The sequence below is a fragment of the Sarcophilus harrisii genome, chromosome 6 (genome assembly GCF_902635505.1).
Source record: "Sarcophilus harrisii chromosome 6, mSarHar1.11, whole genome shotgun sequence".
Lineage (NCBI taxonomy): Eukaryota > Metazoa > Chordata > Mammalia > Dasyuromorphia > Dasyuridae > Sarcophilus > Sarcophilus harrisii.
Window position 1 is genome coordinate 74,859,809 of NC_045431.1, and position 21,928 is coordinate 74,881,736.

The 21,928-nt window shown below is 36.9% G+C and overlaps 1 protein-coding gene across 5 annotated transcripts in view; it reads left to right on the forward strand.

Annotated features, from left to right (window-relative positions):
- Positions 1–12,269: 12,269 nt before the first annotated feature.
- The window catches only part of DCLK2 (doublecortin like kinase 2), a 201,068-nt gene continuing 191,409 nt past the window's right edge, over positions 12,270–21,928 (forward strand). Inside the window, exon 1 of one of the 5 annotated variants that reach the window (XM_031943311.1) lies at positions 12,270–13,915. In XM_031943311.1, coding sequence (XP_031799171.1) covers positions 13,495–13,915 — 421 coding nt within the window. In that variant the 5' untranslated portion in view covers positions 12,270–13,494. The remainder of the gene's footprint in view (positions 13,916–21,928) is intronic. The other 4 variants (XM_031943312.1, XR_004230353.1, XM_023505945.2 and 1 more) reach the window with 4 other exon arrangements.

Below are 21,928 nucleotides of genomic sequence, written 5' to 3' on the forward strand. Positions count from 1 at the left end.
AAAATATATGATCCGTGTGTTCCATAGTCACATTTCTCCAAGTAATGCAAAGAACAAGGAGAGATATCGTTTCAAGTGCCCAACTTTTATAGCATTCAAGAGTTTTACTTTAGTGGTATGGTTCTTTACATTTACATGTTGTCATTGTGTATATTGCTTTCTTGCTTCTCTTTCCTTTGCATCAGTTCAAAGAATTTTTCCTGAGTTTCTCTGTATTAAACTTTTCTTTTATCATAGTAATATTCTATTACATTCATATCAAGAAGTATGTATTTTGTTTACAGTTGTTTGTCTTTCATTCTCTAACCATGACATCAGAAAGGTGACCAAGACTTGCAAGTGAATTGGATTTAAGTGAGAGATTATTTATTTCAAGACTCACTTGGTCATTGTTTAGGCTCTGAGTGTGAACAGCAATTGTTTCTGCTTCAGCCATAAACCCTGAGGATCTTCTCCTCTCAGGCTGATTTTTGATTTGTTTTGACTAAGTAAAAAAAAAAAAAAAAAAAAAAAAAAAAAAATTAAAAATTTGCTTCATTTCTTTCTATAGCCTTAACCACTTATTAGATGTTGCCTTAGTCAAACTGAAACCTGTCAAAGGCCTGAGCTTAAAAAGGCCAAAGTCTCCCACTATGTCCAGAGTCATCTCCAATCATTCTGATCTATATCTTGCCACTGAACCCAGAAGGCTCTGGAGGAGAAAGTGAGACTAGTGACTGCGAAGCTCTCCCCCACTCAAATCTAATTCAGTTGCACTTCAGACTCCATCACTAGGATAAACAACAACTTTGGTTATAGTACTTAGCTATTATAAAAAGTACTACTATATTTTGTTATATCTAGGGTTTGCTAGTATCTCAGTTTTATTTTTGTTGTTTATTTTTATTTTTGGAGGCAGTTGGGGTTAAGTGACTTGTCTAGAGTTGCACAGATAGTGTCTATGGTCAAATTTGAATTCAGATTCTCCTGACTCCAGAGTCACTGTCCCACCTACCTACCTCCTCTGCTAGTATTTGTAAAGAATTCTATTTTCAACAATGATAGTATGTAAATATGACATCTTTATTCTACCATATCCATATCCATATCCATACCAATAATGTATAATATTAAGAGGTAACAGTGATGTTGAAGAAGACATAGTTGGGCAAGATAATTGGACCTGATAAATAGCAGATATATTCTTTGAGAATGACACAATTTTAAAAGTGTTCATGGTGATCAATTTTTAATTTTTTTTCTAAGAGGTAGAGATTCCAAAAGAATTGAAAAGATCATAGATGACTTTTTTTCCACCCCAACCCCTAAAAAGAGATGGAAAAGACATCAATAGGTATGGCTACATTCTTATCTTATGAGAGTGATCCACTCTCATTTCAACAAAAATAGCTTAATAAGTATGTACTAATTAAACTATTTTTGTTGAAAATAAAAGACAAAAACAGGCAGATTTTTACAAGCATCTTATCTGTCATACAACTGACAATCCTTTTAAATGTAAACCCATTGACTCTAAAATGCATTGATTTTGTTAAGAATGCTTTTGGGTGGTTGAACAAAATGCAATCTTATAGATTCTCCTCACACACATTAAAATCACAAAAGATTATGATGCATATGAAGTACAGGGGTTATGATATCAAAATATGAACCCAACTGGATCTGTTATTTTCCACGTGGAACAAAATTCCTCCATTTTATGCATTTAAAAAAAAAAAAAAGTCATTCTCAGGAGTCCATGGGTTACACTAGATTTCAACAGGAGTCTATGAGCTCCCCCCCCAAAAAAAAGGCTGGAACCCCTCTTGTTCAACCCATGTCTGAATATCACCAAATCCCTAAGAAGGGCTGATTTAGAGTGCCTGAAGACTTAATGTCCCATGTTTAAAAGGAAACTCTTCCTACCCGAGACAATCTGTTACACATCTGGGTTGCTCTAATGATCAAATTTTTCCTTATATGAAGCCCAAATTTACCTCTTTGTATCTTCCAACCACGCTCCTAATTCTTTCCTCTGGAGCTAAGCAGAATCAATTATTTAAAATCATTTACTTAAAAAAATTATACTTCCTAAATATCTCAGTTTTTGCTTGAGATTAATGGCTTTTGAAATCTTGAAATTAGTGCTTTTTAGAATTGGCAATTTGAGTCAATTCCCAGCTCTGTCACTTTTCTCCCCATCTCTACAATATCTATTTAACTGGGTCATATGTACATATTCATTATTAAAAAGCAGTTTATGATCTTTTAAGGATAAATGAACATCATTATTTGAATCCTTGAATAGAAAAATGGCATTAATATATTCTGTCAGAATAGAGTTTTTTATCTTCAAAAAATATTTTGTTAGTTAGAAGAAGCAACCTAAAGAAAAATTATCATTTTTAAAGAAAATATTCCCTTTCAGGACAACTAGGTGGCACAATAGATAGAGCACCAGCTCTGAAGTCAGGAAAACCTGAGTTCAAATGTAACCTCAGACACTTAACACCGCTTAGCTGTGTGACTCTGGGCAAGTCACTTAACTCCAATTGCCTCAGCAAAAAAAAGGAAAAAGGAAGTATTCCCTTTCATGTTCTTAAATAAAACAAAATGCCTTAGCTCAAAATAACAGAACTATGGAGTCACAAAATGTTGGAAAGAACCCTTTTGCTCTATCTAATCCAAATCCTCAGTTTTTCCAAGTGAGAAAATTGGAGTCCAAAGAAATGAAATAATTTGCTTAAGATCACCTAGGGAGAAAATTCACGTTCATATGGGAAAGGGACATTAAGCAGAAACAAGAACAAAAAAATTTTAAAAAAATTGGGAGTATTCATGCAGTGCCTTTAATTTCTCTTTTACAATGAATATGGGAAGAGAGCACAGCATCTGAGTAAGGAAGACTTGGATTTGTATTCCAACTCTGACACCTACCGTGACCTTGGACAAGCCATTTAACCTCTCAGCATTCCTAAGCAACTTTCTAATACTCTATTTATAGAAGAGAAACCACTCATCTTTATTAATAGAGAATTCATCACTGGGATCTCTTCATGCTGAAATCTGCTAAAATCACTAGTAGGTTCACAAACAAACTATCTGTAAGTTACTTAAGTGTATTTAGTTTCCTCAGGGGAAAATTGATACTGTTACCTCCCATGACCTCATTCCCAGGGATATTATTGAGAGAAGAAATTCAAGTTCCATAGAGGAAAAAAAAAAAATGTATGACTTGGAAGTGACATTTAGTATTGTTTAGATAGGGGCTTAGAAATAAAATATTAATTATAGACTTTGTTACAAGAAAAATCAATGGATTGAGTCTATTTTAATATGAATTATTTAAGTTACTATTTTTTTGTTTTCCAAAAAACAGATGAGGTACAGAATCAAACAGATCTGTGATTTTATCATCATGGAGAACTTTCTCCCCTAACAAGGATCACAGCTGTATTTGGGTTTTTTGGTATTGTTGAGTCATTTTTCCAGTTGTATCCAATTTGTCATGATCCCCTTTAAGGTTTTCTTGGAAAAGACACTGAAGTGGTTTCTCATTCCTTCTCCAGCTCATTTTACAGATGAAGAAACTAAGGCAAACAGGGCCAAGTGACTTATCCAGATTTATACAGTTAATAAATATCTGAGGCCAGACTTGAACTCAGGAAGACGAATCTTCTTTATCCACTGTATCCTCTAGATACCCATGTATGGTTTAGAGGGGAGTAACCTCAGGCAGGACTAATATCAGATCAGGTTTGAATTTATATAGCTGAAAAAAACTGGTTTTACAAAATCGTACCCAATTCTAGATATTCTAAAGCCTCAGACATAGACTTTGTTTTTTGAAAGATATCCTATACATATATTTGAGACATTATTTCTTTTTCTTACTCATAAAAATATTCCCAAAATGATTCACTTTTAGGGACTACTATAATAATAGATCTGCTGTTCTCCTCGCTAGACCTGAATCAGCTAAATGAGCCTCTACTCATACTTCTTCATGACTCTTAAATATGCAGCAGAAAGCTTTTCTCATCAGGACGGACACTAGGACTCTTAAGGTTTTCTCTTTTACTTCATCTCAATTTAGAAACTAAACAAATGGAACCCAGGTAAACCCAGATTATCCTGCCTGAAGCCCAGCAATTTATTTATGGTGTAGCATAGGGGAGACTAGGTAGCACATTAAAGAGAGTGCCTGACCTGTGGTTGGGAAGACTCATCCTCATGAGTTCAAATGCACTTACTAGCAGTGTGACTCTGGGGCAGTCACTTAATCCTGTTTATTTCAGTTTTCTCATCTATGAGTTGGAGAAAACCACTGCAGTATCTTAGCCAAGAAAACCTCAAATGGGATAACAAAGATTGTATTATGAACAATAAGAAGCTGTATCTAGAGTACTGAGAAGCTAAAAAATGATGCTATCCAGCAGGAGGAAGCTCCATCCATGTAGACATCCTTGGGCAAAGGAGCCCTTAGTCTATATTAGCTGTGGTGCTGCTAATCATGTAATCTTTGGCAGTTTGCTAAACATCATTGGATTCTATCTATACAGTGGGAGGGTTGGACTAAAATAGGGGGCATTTAAAAAAAATAATTTCTTATTTTCATCTTGGTTATTTTTCTTATATCACCATAATTTTCCCCAAGTATTTCTCCTTCCTCCCAGAGAACTATCCCATATAATCAATTTATATATATTTTGCTGAGGCAATTGAGGTTAAGTGACTTGCCCAGATCAATAACATTTTTAAAGACAAAAAAGGGGAAAATGAGTAAAACTCATCTATACATTGAAAAAGTCTTAAAAATACATGCAATTTATAATTGTGGGTATCATCTCGAGTCATAGTCTTTAAGATTTTGCAAAATTCATTTTGTGGGGTATGTGATTGTTCTATTTACATCATTGTAGTTACTTATAGATTTTTTGGCTCTTGCTTACTTCACTGCATCCATTCAAAGCACTTTCCATGCTTCTCTGAATTCATCACATTTATCATTTCTTAACAGCAGAGTAATATTCTATTATATTCATGTAACACAATCTATTCAATTATTCCTCAATAAAGCTTTGTTTCCTTTTTTTTTTTTTTTTTTTTTTGCTATTACAAAAAAGTGCTGCTATAAGTATTTTGGTGTACACTGTGACTTACCTTCCTCCCCCTAATAAAGGAATTTCTAGGTCAGAGAGTATAAGCATTTTTAATCTGGGGTCCAGGAAGTTGTTTTTAATTTTAATAACTATATTTCAATATAATTTCTTTCTTTTTAATTCTGTATATTTTATTTTATGCATCCAGAATTTCTGGGAAAGGACCCTTGTTTCATTAAAGTATAAAAGGGGTCCCTGAAAGAAAAAAAATTTATTAGAAGCTCTAGACTAGATGATCTATCACTTCTAGCCTTAATACTTTATGATCACAAAATAATTATACTTTGCATTAAAGATGTATGGTAAAAATTCATTTGTGTGTGAGGTGCCTGTATGTTGGGAGGGGGAAGTATTCAGATAAAAATGCTTTGAGAAATGCAGATGAAAAAAGAGAGCAAAAATTTTTAATTTTTTTAAAGAGAGAAAAGTAGTCTGTTTTGATTTAAGTCCTATTTCTAGTGTTTAGAGAGATGCATGTATGGTGTGAGGTTCTCATCAGCCTCTTTTTATTCCCTTCTTTCAAGGTTAGATAAAGATGGGATTTGTCATTGGAAAGATAATGGTATGAGTTATTACTAGTTTGTTTTAATATTTAAGCCTCTACATGGTCACCAATTCACTCTCCCTTCAGACTGAAGAGAGCTGACTCATTACTTCTATCTCTCAGGGAAGAATTTGGCAGAGGGTGAACAATGACCTGAAGCATGAAATAGCAAAAAAAAAAAAAAAAAAAAAAAAAAAAAAAAAAAAAAACTTCAGCATTTTGCAGTTTGAAAAGGAAAGAGGATACTCTTTACATATTATATAATGGAACCATTGGAAAACTGCCTCTAAAATCAAAGGTTTATTGTTCCAAAAAGAGTGTTTATTCCTTTAAAAAAAGGACTATATCCTCCAAGTTCACACTTTCTTATATAATTTTTAAAACATTCTTCATACATTAAAAATGTTTTCTGAAATCAACAAAAAATAGTAAATGCTTAATAATTCTTCATTGACCAAGTCTAATATTGCAGCATATAGTTGTGATTATGTTGCAGCCATTGCTAGACTATAAAGACAGGGACTCTATCTTATCTATATTTTGTTTTTCCACAGAATGAGTAAGGTTCTCTGCCATATAGTAAGTACTCAAAAAATGTTGATTTTTCTAAGGTGCTATAAAGTGTTGGTTTCTAATCTGCAAACTAAAAAAGCTAGCCTGAAACTGGACTTCGCAACTGATTTCAGCAGAATCATGGTAGTTAGGAACGTAAGCACAGCACAGGCTCAGGCTAGACTTTGCCCTCAGTAAGTGGTATGAAGTGGGCCTTCACTTGGAGGGTATGGATTTCTGAAATATAGGCAGAGAAAACAAAACATCAGTAGGAGACCACAATTGGGAAGGATGTTTAGGTAATGGGGGAAGAGCATCCCGGGATGGGACAGGGTGGAGTACATCCCTGCTCAGTGATCTGCCAGCATTCATTAGCCAAATATTCCCACCTAGGTGACTTTCCCATGACTAATGATTTGAAATTTTTGTCAGCCCCCTCTAAATTAGGTTCCCTGAGCAAAACCCTAATCATCCAATTTATGGTTCTAAATTTTAATAGACAAAATAAAGCAATGTCGGGTTTTGTTTTTTTAAATGGTGCAAAACTCTTTCCTCAGATGTGTAACACAAAACTCACAAGCAAAGGAAAGGTAATCCTAAAGGAGAATTTTCCACCTCATGACAAAGCTTAGGAAAACCACAGCAGCTGCAACTACTCTTAAGGAGGCTTCTGTTTAAACCAAGAAACAACCCAGGTGGCAGAATCTGCATTGTCTCAAAACAGTCAGGTATTACCCCTACCTGGGAGGAAGAGATAAATCTCAGGTCAAACAATGCTTCTCAAGTGGAAAAGAGTGTCAGCTGTATCAAAAAAATGTTGGTGCTTAAGGCAAGTTTAGGAATCTTTAGTAACTTGAATCCTAGGTAGGATTTACCTTGTCTGCTAAAATTTTAGATTGTGAAGTCAGCACAGTAGGACTAAGAATTTCCTATAATTTTAATTCAATAATATACAAAATACTGGATAGACAAAGATAAAACCCTAATAAAACCCTGCTCTCAAGAGATAGGCAAATTTTTATACAGAGGAAGAAATGTAATACAATTTTAGTGCATTCCTTCCTTCATGTAAAAAAAAACTTTTATTTAGCAATTTTGTATGTCAATCATTTTGCTAGGTACTGAAAAGTTGCAAAGAACAATTCATATGGATTGTGAATTTCAATTCCTGTTACATATATAAGTAATAATATAGTAAGTAAATAATAAAAGTAATAATAATAAATAATAAGTTACAAACAGTATTCTACAGGGAAATCATTTAACTTCCCTAGGCTTCAGTTCTTTATCTGTAAAATTAGAGGGTTGGCCAATGTGGTCCTAGGAGATTCTTCCAGTGAAAAATCTAAGACCTTAGTACAACATTTATTGTTATAAATCCAGAGTTGAAAAGAAGCTTTGATGCCATCTAGTCTAACACTTTCTAAAAGAGTGAGGAGGCTAAAACCCAGAGAAAATTTGCCCAAGATTATTTAAGCAGCAAATGAATTCAAGCATGAGATCTTCTGACTCAGAAATTCAACATCCTTTCTACTATAGTGTGCTGCCTCTGAAGTGTTGAATTGCCTCAAGTCCCCAAAGGGCAAAAATAATTACTAAATGCAAATAGGAATTTTATCAGATTAACTGACCACCAGTGGGTTCCAAGCCTCTTAGACAATTTTCTTCAGTGTTTCAAGGGTCCATCATTTACTAAGAATATATAGGTGCCTCAGCATATGAATAGGGCAATCCCACTATAACTTTGTAAATAACTTGGGTCTTCTGAGTTTTGCAATGGCTAAAAAAAAAAATAATAATCACTTTGAAATCAATTTGGTGATAAATGTCATTAAATTTAGCTAGTCAGGTCTTTGAACAACAGAGTTATATATATATATCCAGCTTCACCTCCCTAGCTCTAAGTTTTCTTATCTATAAAATGAAGAGTTTCAAAGGAATCAAAGAAAGAAAAAAAAATTATAGTGATTCTTTTTGTGGTGGTGTTATTGTTCAGCTGTGTCTGACTCTTTGTGATCCCATTTGGGGTTTTCTTGGCAAAGATACATTGGTTTGCCATTTCCTTCTCCAGCTCATTTTACCAATGAGGAAACTGAGGCAAACAAGGTTAAGTGGCATGGGCAGGGTCACACATTTAGTAAGTATCTGAGGCCAGAATTAACTCGGGAAGATTAGGTTTTTTTTTACTCTAGGCTTGGTGCTCTATCCACTATGGTGCCATTTAGCTGTCCTTCTGTGTTGATAGAACCTGGAAATTAAGGGGGTTCCCCTCAATTGGAAAATGACTAAATGAATTATAGTATATGAATGTAATATAATTCTATTGGACCATATGAAATTACAAAAGGAATGGCTCTTCTCCCATTGACTCCTTTATTCTTTTATCTCTCAATCCAACTCAGTCCCCCAATGTCCCACTATACAGTTACATAACCCAAATACTATGCTCTCTGCAATGTATGTTCTATAGGTAATAAATTAGATTTCATCTTAAAACTTTTCCTTTCTTGCTCATTCCACAACCCTGCACTTACTGAGACCTCTTCACTCCTGATGACAGCTTCCATGGTTATTCTTTCCAGAACTGTTGGCATTTTGACTCATAACCCACAACTAACTGGTCATGGTGGGGAAACTGGACAGCTCTTGCTCCCACTGCTACGTCCAGGCTTTCCCTCTGACTCAGTAACAACCTGCCTTTCTTTGAGGTGCATTCAATCCAAATTTATCACCTAATCAAGACTCTGAAAGCTATTGTCCATAGATCTCCAGACCGCTTTCCCTCTTCAATAAGTGCCTCAGTCACAGTCTTTTCTCCCTAACTCATGCCTTCATGCTAGTTGACTTCAAACTATATACTTTTCAAATATGCTAACCTTCCAGTTCTTCAACTTACTCATTTTCCACAATCTACTCCTCCACCCCACCTCCCTTATATACAGATCTTAATACTTTTGATCTAGCCATCACTTACAAGTGTTTTACATATTCATGAACTCTGAAAAAACTTTATCTGATTACAATCTGTGATCATTCCACTTCTTCTCTTTCTCTTCACAATTCCAAAACCTGTTCTTTGTCATCCCTGCTACCTCTAATTCCTCTACCCCTTTCTCAAGTTTAACTTTTTTGCTTTCCCATATTGACCCTTTGGTAAGCCATCTGGACTCTACATTGATCTCTTCTCTAGATGTCCTTGTCCTTTTAGCCTATTGCAGATCTTGACCTTTCTAGACCTTGACCTAATGAGAAGTTTCATGATTTTTTCTACCTTCATTCAATAACACACAAATAAGATTTGATAGCTATTATCTATAGGTCTCCAGAACACTTTCCTTCTTCAATAAATTCAGTGCCTGGATCACACTCTTTTCTCCCTAACTCTTGTCCTCATACTAGTTGACTTCAAACTACATATTGATACTCCTTCAAATATGCTAACCTTCTAATTCCTCAATTTGCTTCCTATAATCTACTCTTCCATACTATCCAGCTACTCTTCTTATTCATGTGCTGCTAAATGAAACTAGAGAAAATCATGAAACTGCTGATTAGAACTACTACTACAAGTTTATATTACATGATCTTAGCTGGACCCTCACTTTTATATCTCCTCAATCTATTCACTGTTCCATTCACTAGAACAGTTTTTTCAGATTTTTCATCCCTTCTCAAACATTCCACAGCCTCTTTTCTCTCCCCCCCTCTCAGTTGAGAATCTTGCCTCATACTTGATTGAAAAGAATTGAGACTATTTAATGAGGATTCCCTCTTTTCCCCTCTTCATCTCATCACTCATATGCCTTTTGAAATTTTCTTCTCCTTTATCCCAAAGAAGAGGTGCCCATTCTTGCTAAGGCAAATCCCTTTGCATACACAAGTGATACCATTCCATCCTATCTTCTTTGGCATCTTGCCCATTCTATCATTCCTATTCTCTCACTACTCTTCAATATATTCCTGTTCACTAACTGCTTAACCTCCTTGCTACAAACAAGCTTGTCTCTCCCATTCTCAAAAAAAAAAAAAAAAAAAAAAAAAAAAAAAATTTCAGTAAATCTGTTTATCCTTGCTAGTTATCTCTGCTTCCTTTTGTGGTTAATACTCCTTAAGATCTCTACAAGGGGAAGTGTCGGCTTCCTTCCCTCTTACTTTTCTTAACTCACATAGATTTCTCCCCACACTTTCTCTTTTCCTAACTTCCCTCTCACTCTTGAGGGAACCACCATCCTCGGTCCCCTGGGCTTGAAACCTATGCTATCCTTGACTCTTCACTTTCCTTTACCCTCCATATACGAGTTGTCAAATTTTGTCCTTTCTACTTTCACATCTTTCCTAATGTCCTTCTTCCCTTTCTAAAACTGCCTTTATTCTGGTGTAGGTCCTCATCATTTCACATCTGGACTATTACGAATAATCTTGTAGTTGATCTCCCTTCTTGAAGTCTCTCACCATGACTATCTACCCATTGTTTTCCCTAAAACACAAATCTTGCCATATCATCCCTTCTAAACAAACAAACAAACAACAACAACAAAAAACTATAATGGCTCTCTTTTACATCCAGAATCGAATATACAATCCCATGTTTTGGCTTTTAAACTCTTTCATGATCTCTTCCCACCATGTTTTCAGTTTTCTTACACCTCCCTTACACCCTCCCAATTCACTGGCTTCCTGAAGAAAGCACCCCATCTTCCTATTTTGATCATTTTCACACTTGTTCCCCCTCCTGGTATATTTTCCTTTTTTTATCACTACTTTCAGGCTTCCCCAGCTTTCTACAAATCTCAGCTAAAGTACCACTTTATGCAAGAAGCTTTTTCCTGTTCTTAATCTTTTAGTGCTTTTCTTATAAGACAATTCTCAATTTACGTGTGTATGTATCTTGGTTGTACATAATTGTTTGCATGTCATCTCTCCTATTAAAATGAACTTCTTGAAAGCTGTTTGTTGTTTTTGCTTTTCTTTGTATCCCCAGAACTTAGAGCATGCACTTAAAAATACTAGTGAACTAAGGGAAACATGAAGATTTGTATGAACTGATGCAGAGGGAAATGAGCAGGATCAAGAGAACAGTCTACACAACAGCAACAATGTAAAAACAGAGAACTTTGAAATGCCTAAGAACTAAGAATTAATGCAATTAGCAACCACCATTCCAAAGGACCAAAGATGAAGCATGTTACCTATCCTTTGACAAAGAGAAGAAGAAGAACTTGGGGATGCAAAATAAGAAACATCATTTCTAGCATGACCAATATGGAAAATAATTTTGCTTTACTATATGTATTTGTTACAAACGTGTATTTTTTTTTTTAAATGGGAGAAGGTGGGATGGAGATAAGAAAATTTTTGTTAGTTGAAAAAAGTTTGGTTTTTTTTTTGTTTGTTTGTTTGTTTTTAAGAAAAGGGTTGAATGATAAGGTGCTGGTCAGCTTCAAATCCTATGATTTTTTTTTCATTAACATGTCACTTTGCACTCATTTGCCAAGGGATACCTCCAAAATGGGATATCAAAATAGGACTATGGTAGAAAATAATTAAATGGATTAATAACTTACCAGGTTTAATTCTGCAAAATTAAAAAAAAAAAAAAAGAGGTACCAGAAAACCGACTTCTTTCTTTAAAAAAATTAAATAAACATGAAAATCAGAAAAGCTTTTAGGGAAACTGGCAAGGAAATTATATGGTGATACGTATGCATTATATATATAAATGATCCAAATTTTCATCTGAATCTTTTTCATTCTTTTATTCACAAATGGATTCTGTCCTAATTCAAATGTCATCGTTTCTGCTTGCTGGCCCGCCTTTGAGATCCGTTAGTTCCTCTTATGGTACTCAGCCAAGGGATGTGAGCCCTGCCCTTGAGTCTCCTTCCTTTGTAGTTGTATGTGTATGTGTGTGGGTTGTTTTTTTTTTTTTTTCCTCTCTAATCCGAGCTCTTTTACGTTGATCCGCTGGAGCATGTGCAGCTGCTTCTGCGCTCATCACAATGCTGAGCTAGAGTAGATGTCAGAGGGAGAGGCGTGAGGCTTCCTAGGACCCAGGAGAAGCCCGTTCCTCCGGCTCTGCATTGCCATTAGTGCGGACCGGCGTGCGGCTTCCTCCTCCTAGCGTAGCCTCAGCTCGGGCGGGCAGCGGGCAGGCGGGCAGGCGGGCAGGCGGGCACCCGGGCTAGAAGCCGCTTCCAGCCTAGACCAAGGGTAGCCGTGGGTGGGAAAACCGCGAGCCCGAGTGGGTAGGCAGGGGGGAGGGAGGGGGCGCGTTTGTTCGCGGGCCGTGCCCTTTGCACTGATGCTCGCCCGGAAATCAGCGGGACTTGAATTTCATTATTCCCTCTCTTAACGGGATCCGTTCATTTATTTGTTTCTCTGAAGGGGGGGCGAGGTCGTGCGGGTATTGCCAGGGCGGCAGGTCTCCGGGCTTGCCCGAGCGGTTGCCCCGCCCCCGCTCCACCACGGTTCACGAGCCCCCCGGGGAAGGGCTGGGAGTGAAGCTTGGGTGGGTCAGGCCGCGGCCCGCAGGCATCCGGGGGTGGTCTGAGGCCGCGGGGCGCTTGCCACGCCGGGCAGCCGCAAGCCACAGGGCACGGGGATTGGGAGGCAGAGCGGGCGTCCCCGGGCCGCGGCGGGGTGGGCGGGGGTGCGTGACGCGCTCGCGCGCGGACACATTGGATGCGTCTCTCCCAGGACTCCCTCCCCTCCAAAGAGTGGCGAATAAGGAAAGCGAGGTGATGAGCCAGCAGCTGTAGCTTGCAACACCCCGTGGGGCATTGTGTGTGTTTGTGTGCCTGAGTGGGCAGGGGGCGGAAAGGGCAGTGGGCCGGGGGCCAGCCTCGGAAGTTTGTAGCCTTGCTCGGAGCCGCGTCGCCCCTCCGGAGGCTGTTACAAGCGGCTCCCCAGCCAGCGGGAGTTAGAAGGCTTTGGGAAGCGTGGTGTATGCGTGTGGAAGCGTCGGGGAGACCGGGATGGAGGCGACAATGGGCACCACCAGGCACAGCTGGCACTTGTAGAGCAGGGCCGCATCCCTGAGCCGGGCGGGCTCGCTCATTGGGCTGCAGCACCGTTTACACCTCCTCAAAGCCATCACCCAGGAGAGAGGCGTAGGTAGGATGCTGGACCTAGCTGCCCCAGAGCCTTAAGGTGCATTCAGACAGAGTGCTGAATCCCATTTCTTTTGTGACTTAGTAGCTGAGGAGATTTGGGTGGCAGATTTTTGGTGAGAGGCTTAGGGGCTTTCCTACCATTTCAATGGCCAACACTCGGAGTATTGAGCTGGAACATTTTGAGGAGAGGGACAAAAGGCAGCGGCCAGGCTCCAGGAGAGGGGGGCCCAGTTCCTCAGGGGGCAGCAGCAGCTCAGGCCCCAAGGGGAATGGGCTCATCCCTAGCCCCGCACACAGTGCCCACTGCAGTTTCTACCGCACCCGGACCCTGCAGGCCCTCAGCTCCGAAAAGAAAGCCAAGAAGGCCCGCTTCTACCGGAATGGGGACAGGTACTTCAAGGGCTTGGTCTATGCCATCTCCAGCGATCGCTTTAGGTCCTTCGATGCCCTCCTCATGGAGCTCACCCGCTCCCTCTCAGACAATGTGAACCTGCCTCAGGGAGTCCGAACCATTTACACCATTGATGGCAGCCGGAAACTCACCAGCCTGGAGGAGCTGGTTGAAGGTAAGAACTGGCAGGTGGCAGCTCTTTGGGAGCTGTTGTGGAGCAGGTGGAACAGCAGGGAAACTTATATGGGGAATTCTCTTCCATTTGCTAACTCTGCATCTTCTTGTGTAGTGGCTCCCCTAAGGTTTTCCCAGCTATTGAAGCTTCTGGTGTGTGTTCCTTTGCATACTGTGTATAAAACTTCATGTGCTCTGTTTGAACTTATAAAAGGTGCTCAGAAACTGGGATCCAATATATGCCTTAAAGTGCTTTGTTATGCTTCAAAGATCAGCTGAAATATCACCTTTTATTTCTTGATCCCACTGTTCCTCCTAAATTATTAAATATATTTTCTACCTGCCCATTTATACATATACATGTTCTTTCTTCCTCATAGAATGTAAGCTTCTTGAAGGCAAGGACTTTAATTTTTGGGTTTCTATCCTGAGTGACTAGCACAGTATCTAATACATAGTAAGAAATACAGAATGATTGAAGTACAAACCATTACAGAGATCTCTGCAGAGATCTGTTTATCCCTTATACCATTCACTCAGCAAACACTTGAGTGACTACTGTGCCAGAGCAATGCTTGGCATTTGGAAGATTAAAAACTTAGAAAAGGTACAATCCCTGGATTATCCTGTAATTTATTTATAGGATCAAAGACTGAGAACTGCTGGAGATCTTAAAGGTTTTCTAAGTGAATCCACTTGTTTGACATGTGAGGTTGGACAGCTGGGATACAGCTAGATACAGTGAGAAGAGCATTGGATTTGGAGTCAAAAAGTGTGCATTCAAATTCCACTTTCCTCTGCCTGTTATCTTTGTGATCTAGAGCAATCTTTTAACTTCTAATCCTCTACTTCTCTCATCAGTAAAATGAAAGGATTAGATCACATGTTCGAGGTCTTCTGGATCTAAATATATGATCTTGTGATGACAAAACTGAGGTCTAAAGAGGTTACTAACAGTGAATTGGGGCACGTGACACAGATGACTGCAATACACAAACTCATATGATAAGCATTTTTTGTTGTTTGACTGTTTCCTCTTGTCTGATTCTTCATGTCAGGACTCTATTTGAGGGTTTTCTTGTCAAAGATATTGAAGCAGTTTGCCTTTTCTTTCTTCAACTCATTTTACAGATGAGGAAACAGAGACAACCAGGATTACATGACTTGCCCAAGATCACATAGCTAGGGGCTGAGGCTAAATTTGAACTCTGGAAGATGAGTCTTTTTGACTCCAGGCTAGCAGTTTATCCTATGTGTTACCTGCCTGCCCTAAGCATTTTAAAGAAGTATAAAAAAGTGGTATTTAAGTTAGAGGAAAATTCAAGATTTCATGAGTGAGATGGCATTTAATGAGTTATGCTTTAATGTACTGTAATGGGGACATGTTTCATTTATTTGGAAGTCATCATTGTCCTTAAAACTCTCTGGTCTGTCCTTTTCAATGGAGTATCTGAATTTAGGAAAGTGATTTTTTGGGATGTGATATGGGTTTTTCTGAGTAAAACCATTTTATCTGTAAGTAAGGATAAATGTCTACATAACTATCTGCAGGGGTAAAATGGTGCAGGATTGTAAATAAAGATCATTGGAGACAGTGGCTGATGATTGTGAATGAATAACCTTTAAATTTTCAACTTTATTTCACTCAACACAGGGATCCCATGATTACATAAAAAAGGTCATTTTATTTTAGTTGAAGAAGTTTGTTCTTTTCAATACTTCAGGAAAAAGGGAATATAGTAAGGAAACGAGATTAGTCCTAGCCCTCAAGAACTTTACTATCTAGAAGAGAAAATAAGATAATCTTTAAGCAAATCTTTTACTGTATTCTTTGGGCTAGTTGAGAAGATAAAAAGATAAGTGAAAATCCACCTTCTAGGAGCTTAGCTCCCATTTCAATATGGGAGACGTGAACAAATTAAAATACATATAAAAATGACACAAAGTAGTATAGAGATGGGAACCCTAGGAGTTGGGGAATCTGGAAAAGCTTTGGGCTGAATTTTGAAGGAAAGTAGGAATTCCAAAAGTTAACCCAAAAGTTAAAGGTGAGGAGAGAGTGCATTCTGAATTTGGGGAAGTCATTATAGAGATATGGTGGCAAGAGTGGAATATCATGTGGAGAAATGGCAAGCGAGGACAGTATATCTGGATCAATAACAGTGATAGAAGTTGAAAATTTATTGTAGAGATCCATATCAGTGGTTTGAAAGATAAGAGAAGGGAAAGTTTTTTTTTTTTTTTTTCCTTTTATTTCTGGGGACTTATGGAAATTCAGGAAAACTTGAATTGATCCCTGGAGGTAAAGAAGGATTTCAGTAGGAGGAGATAGGCAAATATTCCAGGCATGGTGTACTGCATCTAAAAGGGAAAGGAATGGTGGGTAATCCTGTTAACCTGGAACTGTTGTGCATATAGTAGAGTTATAAAGTTGAAACAATGATATTGAGGAGTGAGCATCTGGTTCCAGGTTCATATAGAAAGATGAGCCAGAACTACATTATGTTGGTCTTTATTCCAATATGGTAAGTTGAAAAGAATATTGAATTTGGAATCAAGTATTTAGGTTCAAATCCTAGCTTCCCTGTTTACTACTTGATGTATATATTGGTCAAGTCTTTCAGCATCAATTTCTTCATCTATAAAATAACAGGATTGGATGACCTCTAAAGCCCCTCTAGTTCTTTAGTTTATGAATCTAAGAACCATGCACTTATGTAATTGTATATGTATTGTTCAGTCATTGTCCAGTTGTTTCCAAAACGCTTTATTGACTCCTTTTAGGGTTTTCTTGACCAAGATGCTGGAGTGGTTTGTTTACCATTTCCTTCTCTGGCTCATTTTATAGATGAGGACATTGAGTCAAACAAGGTTAAGTGTTTTGATTAGGTTCACACAGCTGTAAAGTGACTGAGGCCAGATTTGAAATGAAGATGAGTCTTTCCGACTTCTAACCTGGCACTCTATCCACTTTGCTATAGTCAACTCTTGATTACATATGAATAAGAAGAGGGCAGGAATATCCATAATCCCAAAACAAATGGTAGTGCCCCAAAGCTAATTCCTTTTTACTTATATTTCTAGAGGTCACCCTTGAAAATAGAAATATCTTATCTGAGAATTCATAGCATTTCTAATATACTTAATAAAGCTATACTGAAAAGATCTTTTTCAGAAGTCAGTCACTAGGCATTTATTAAGTGCTTATCATATGTCAAACTGGAAAATCGTCCAACTTCACCATTTAATGAACTGTTTCACATTCTTCCTTGAGCACTGTTACTTGATACAGGGAGATTAGCCTAAACTAAATGGCACTTCTGATTTTTTTTTTTGAGCTGGGAGGAATCTTTTTTGTTTGATATTTTATGTTTCCCCAATTACATGTAAAAACAATTTTCAACATAAAAGTTCCAAATTCTCTTCCTCTCTCCCCAAACTCCTCATTGAGAAGGCAAGAAATTTGATACAGATTATACATATGTAATCATGCAAGAGATAGTTCTGTATTAGTCATATTCTAAAAGAAAACATAAATTGAAATAAAAAATGAAGAAAAATAGTTTTTCTTTTTTTTTTTTAAATAAGCTTTGATCTGTAATTAGGCTCCATCAGTTCTTTAGGAATGGATAGTATTTTTCATGATAGTTCTTCAGAGTTGCCTTGGATCATTGTATTACTGAGAATAACTAAGTCATTCACAGATGATTGTCTTATAATATTGATTTTACTGTGTACAATGTTCTCTGGTTCTATTCATTTCACTTTACATCAGTTCATGTAAGTCTCTCCAAGTTTTTCTGAGAGCATTTAGCCGATAATTTCTTTTATTGCAATAATATTCCATCACAATTATATACCACATATTGTTCAGCCATTCCCCTTTCATTCTCCTGTTCTGTTTGATTAGTCCATCTAATGGGTGTGAGGTAGTACCTCACTATTGTTTTAATTTGCCTTTCTCTAATCAATAGTGATTTGGAGCATTTTTTTTCACATGACTATAGATAGCTTTGATTACTTCATTTGAAAACTGACTTCACATTTTTTTTTATTATTTTTCAATTGGGGAATGGCTCTTATTTTTATAAATATAACTCATTTCTTTATGTAGTTGAGAGGTGAAGCCTTTATCAGAGAAATTTGCTTTAAAAGTTTTTTTCATAGTAACGGTATTTCCATTCTATTTCCTTACATTCAATTATTTTTCCTTTCACCCTATCCCTCAAAAATGTATTGCTTCTCACTGTTGTCTCCCCCATTTTACCTTCCCTTTTCTGAACACAAGTCCCTCTCTTATCCCTTCCCCCCACTTTCCTGTAGGACAAGATAGATTTTTATACCCAATTGAGTGTGTATATTATTCTCTCTTTGCTCCAATTCCAATGAAAGTAAGGTTTAAACATTCCCCACCACCTCTCCCATTTTTCCCTCCACTGGCTTGCTTTCTTCTTTTAGGTGAGATAATTTACTCCATTCTATTTCTCCCTTTCCATTTCTCTCAGTTCATTCCTTTTTCTCACCCCTTAATTTTTAAAAATATCATCCTATCATATTTAACTCACAACTATGCCCTCTGCGTGCTCTCTCTCTCTCTCTCTCTCTCTGTATGTATATATATATATATATATATATATATATATATACATATATATATGTGTGTGTGTGTGTGTGTATTCATTCCAATTTGTCCTAATAATGATAAAGTTCTTATAAGTTACAAATATCATCTTCCCATGTCGGAATGTAAAACAGTTTAACCTTAAGTCCCGTATGGTTTCCCTTTCCTATTTTCCTTTTTATATTTCTCTTGAGTCTTATATTTGGAAGTCAAATTTTCTCTTCAGTTCTCTTCACTAAGAATATTTGAAAGTCCTCTATTCAATAAAATATTCCCACCCACCCCCCAAAAGGATTATATTCAGTTTTGGTGGGTAGATGGTTCTTGGTTATAATCCTAACTCCTTTGAACTCCAGAATATCATATATCCAGGCCCTCTGATCTTTTAATGTAGAAATTACTAAATCTTGTGTTATCTTGACTATGGCTCCACAATATTTGAATTGTTTCTTTCTGGATGCTTGCAGTATTTTCTCCTTAATTTTAGGAACTCTGGAATTTGATTATATTTAATTTTTTTCATTTTGGATATTTTTTCAGGAGGTGATCAGTGGATTCTTTCCATTTCTATTTTAAGTTTGGTTCTAGAAGATCAGGTCAGTTTCCTTGGGGGAGAAAGTTATTTGGATAATCACAAATTGGAGAGATATTGTAGTATAGCGGAAAGAATACTAAATTGGGAAGCAAAGGAATCTGGATTTGAATCCTACTATTTCTACGGGTGTGAAATTGGACATTTCTTTTCTACACTTCAGTTTGCTATCTGCAAAGCAAAAGGGTTAAATTATATGACATCCAAGGTCTCCTTCAGTTATAATTAGAACCTATGATTTGATTATGAATTAGCTTTTGTAGATTAAATTAATTTATTTAGTAAGTTTATAAGTCCATTTCAGGTTTTTTCTGCCATCTACATTTCCTTCCTATTTGGCTGATTTTATGCATCACTGATTTTGATGATGGAATGCATTTTAATTATAATATTATTACAAATACAGCAACACCAGTGGTGTAGTGCAGAGAGCTAGCCTTGAAACCAGAAGACCTGGATTCAAATCTCATCTCTGACAAATATTAGCTGTGTTATTCTGGGTCAGTCCCTCAGTCCTCTGATCATTTAAGAGTGCACTTTACAAAGAATGTATCTGTCTGCATTGGGAGAGGAAGTTTATACATCTGGGAGTAACCTACAGCAATGAACTCCTCAGCCTAGTTCTCACCTTCTATTATCACTAAACATAAATTTGTTGCCTGAGATTTCTGTGATGTAGAAAGACCAATGGACTGAGAAACAAAAAACCCAGATTAGAATTCTGACTAAGCTATTTATAAGCTGTGTGATTTAGAGCTATATCTTTTAATTTTCTTAGCTTCAGTTTTCTTATTCATAAAATTGGGATATTATTACATGCTTTACCAGTCTTACCAGGGTGTTGTGGAAAAGTGTCTTCTGGGCAGTTGCTTAAGTGTTCCTGAGGTGTTCCAAAAGTGAATAGAAGTCCATTAATTTTTAATTGGGCAATCATAATATGCACATTATAAATATAGGCTCACACAAAGGATCTTAATTTCTATATCCTAGAAAGTCCTCTCCACCAAATTACAACCTTTGTATTAGAATGATAGCTCTTAGTTAAAAGAGACTTGCTGAGTTGCAGAACTAGTCAGTTTCAGAAGTGGGATTTGAACTCAAGTCTTACTAAATCCAAGTCCAGCATAATGTAATAATGCCATGATAGCTAACTTCCTTGTCCATATTTAAAGTACTCAACAGCTGCCTAGTTTGCTGATAGAGGTATCAGACAGATTTGTTGTAGAAGAAAGGGATCTCATTTAGGAAAAAAGGAGGCCTGGTTTCATTCTTTGCTACTACATGACTTTTGGAAAGTCAACACCCCCACTGTGGACCTCAGTTTCTTCATCTGTAGAGTGAGACTTCCCAAATAACTAGATATATAACATCCATTCTGATTTTCATGTTATATATTCTAGACTCTCAGATCAGATAGCAAGTTAGAGTGTGGAAGAATTCTGAATCAAAAAGAATTCTTGGTTCCACTGTGATTTGAAATTTCGAGGAGGAAAAGTTGAGTTAATTCATTTGAAAAGCTGTTGTCTCAAGTGTGCTGATAAAAGGGTTTGGCATTTTAGATTAAACTACACATACTTTAGGAAAGCCAACCCCTGGTTTCTCTCCCTGGAGTTTGAATGGATATGTCTCTGAACTGTCAGCATCTTCAGTTTCCATTAAAGTTGTATCATCAAACAGTGGGATGTAGTTAAAAAGAACTGAACTTGAGACTCAGAAGACCTGTTGTTGAATCTCAACTCTGCCAATTATTTCCTACTTGGTCCTTGTGAAATAGGCACTCCTGAGAATAATGTGGGAAAGTGTTTTGTAAATCCTAAAATGAATATGGTATTATTTTGTTGATTTTCTCTTAAGAATAATGATAGAAATTCATTTATTTGGAGGTGTATGTGTGTGTAATTTGTAAGATTTTCAAATTACACTCTTAATGAGTAGTTTTAGTAATAACTCTTATTTGTATAGTGTTTTAAAGTTTATAAAATTTTGCATGTAATATAATAAAAATAAAAATTTGTATAGTGTTGTAAAATTTGGAAAAAAAATTTTTGCTTATATCATTTGTGATATACAACAACTCTGTGTGATAGGTTGTTACTGTTGAGTCTTTTCAGTCATGTTCAATTCTCCACAACCCCATTTAGCTTTTTCTTGGCAGAGATCCTGGAAGTGTTTGCCATTTTCTTCTCCAGCTCTCTTTATAGATGAAGAAACTAAGGCAAATTAGGTTAAATGACTTGCCCACAAAGCTAGTAAGTATCTGAAGCTTGAACTCAGGTCCTCCTAATTCTATGGCTAGCTTTATTTGCTGTACCACCCTGCTAGATAATAGCCTCATTTTACAGATAAAGATACTGAAATATTAAGTAATTTGGATGTGGTCACATAATTAGTAAATGTCAAAGAAAAGATGTGAATTTGTCACACGACTTCAAACTGCAATTGGGGACACATATACACACACATACCATATCTTCAGTTGGACTTATATGTGTGTGTACGTGTATAGCTTAAATTCCACTAGAAGACAGCAGTGTATAGATACATACAAAATAAATTCAGCCACTTATGGTTTTCATTGGTACATAAGCTAGAATCATTCCAGGCAACACAAAAATTGGGACACTCTATTGGCATTTTTAAGGCATATTCAGATCATAGACTTGTGTTAACTATAGAATATATTGTCTGTAATGAATCATAGCTTTTTCTCATGACTCAGAAAATGTGATAACTTAGTGCTTTTGTTTGTTACCAAGCTAGTTAAATGGGGTAAAGGAGAGGTTATTTTCTTTTTTTTCCCT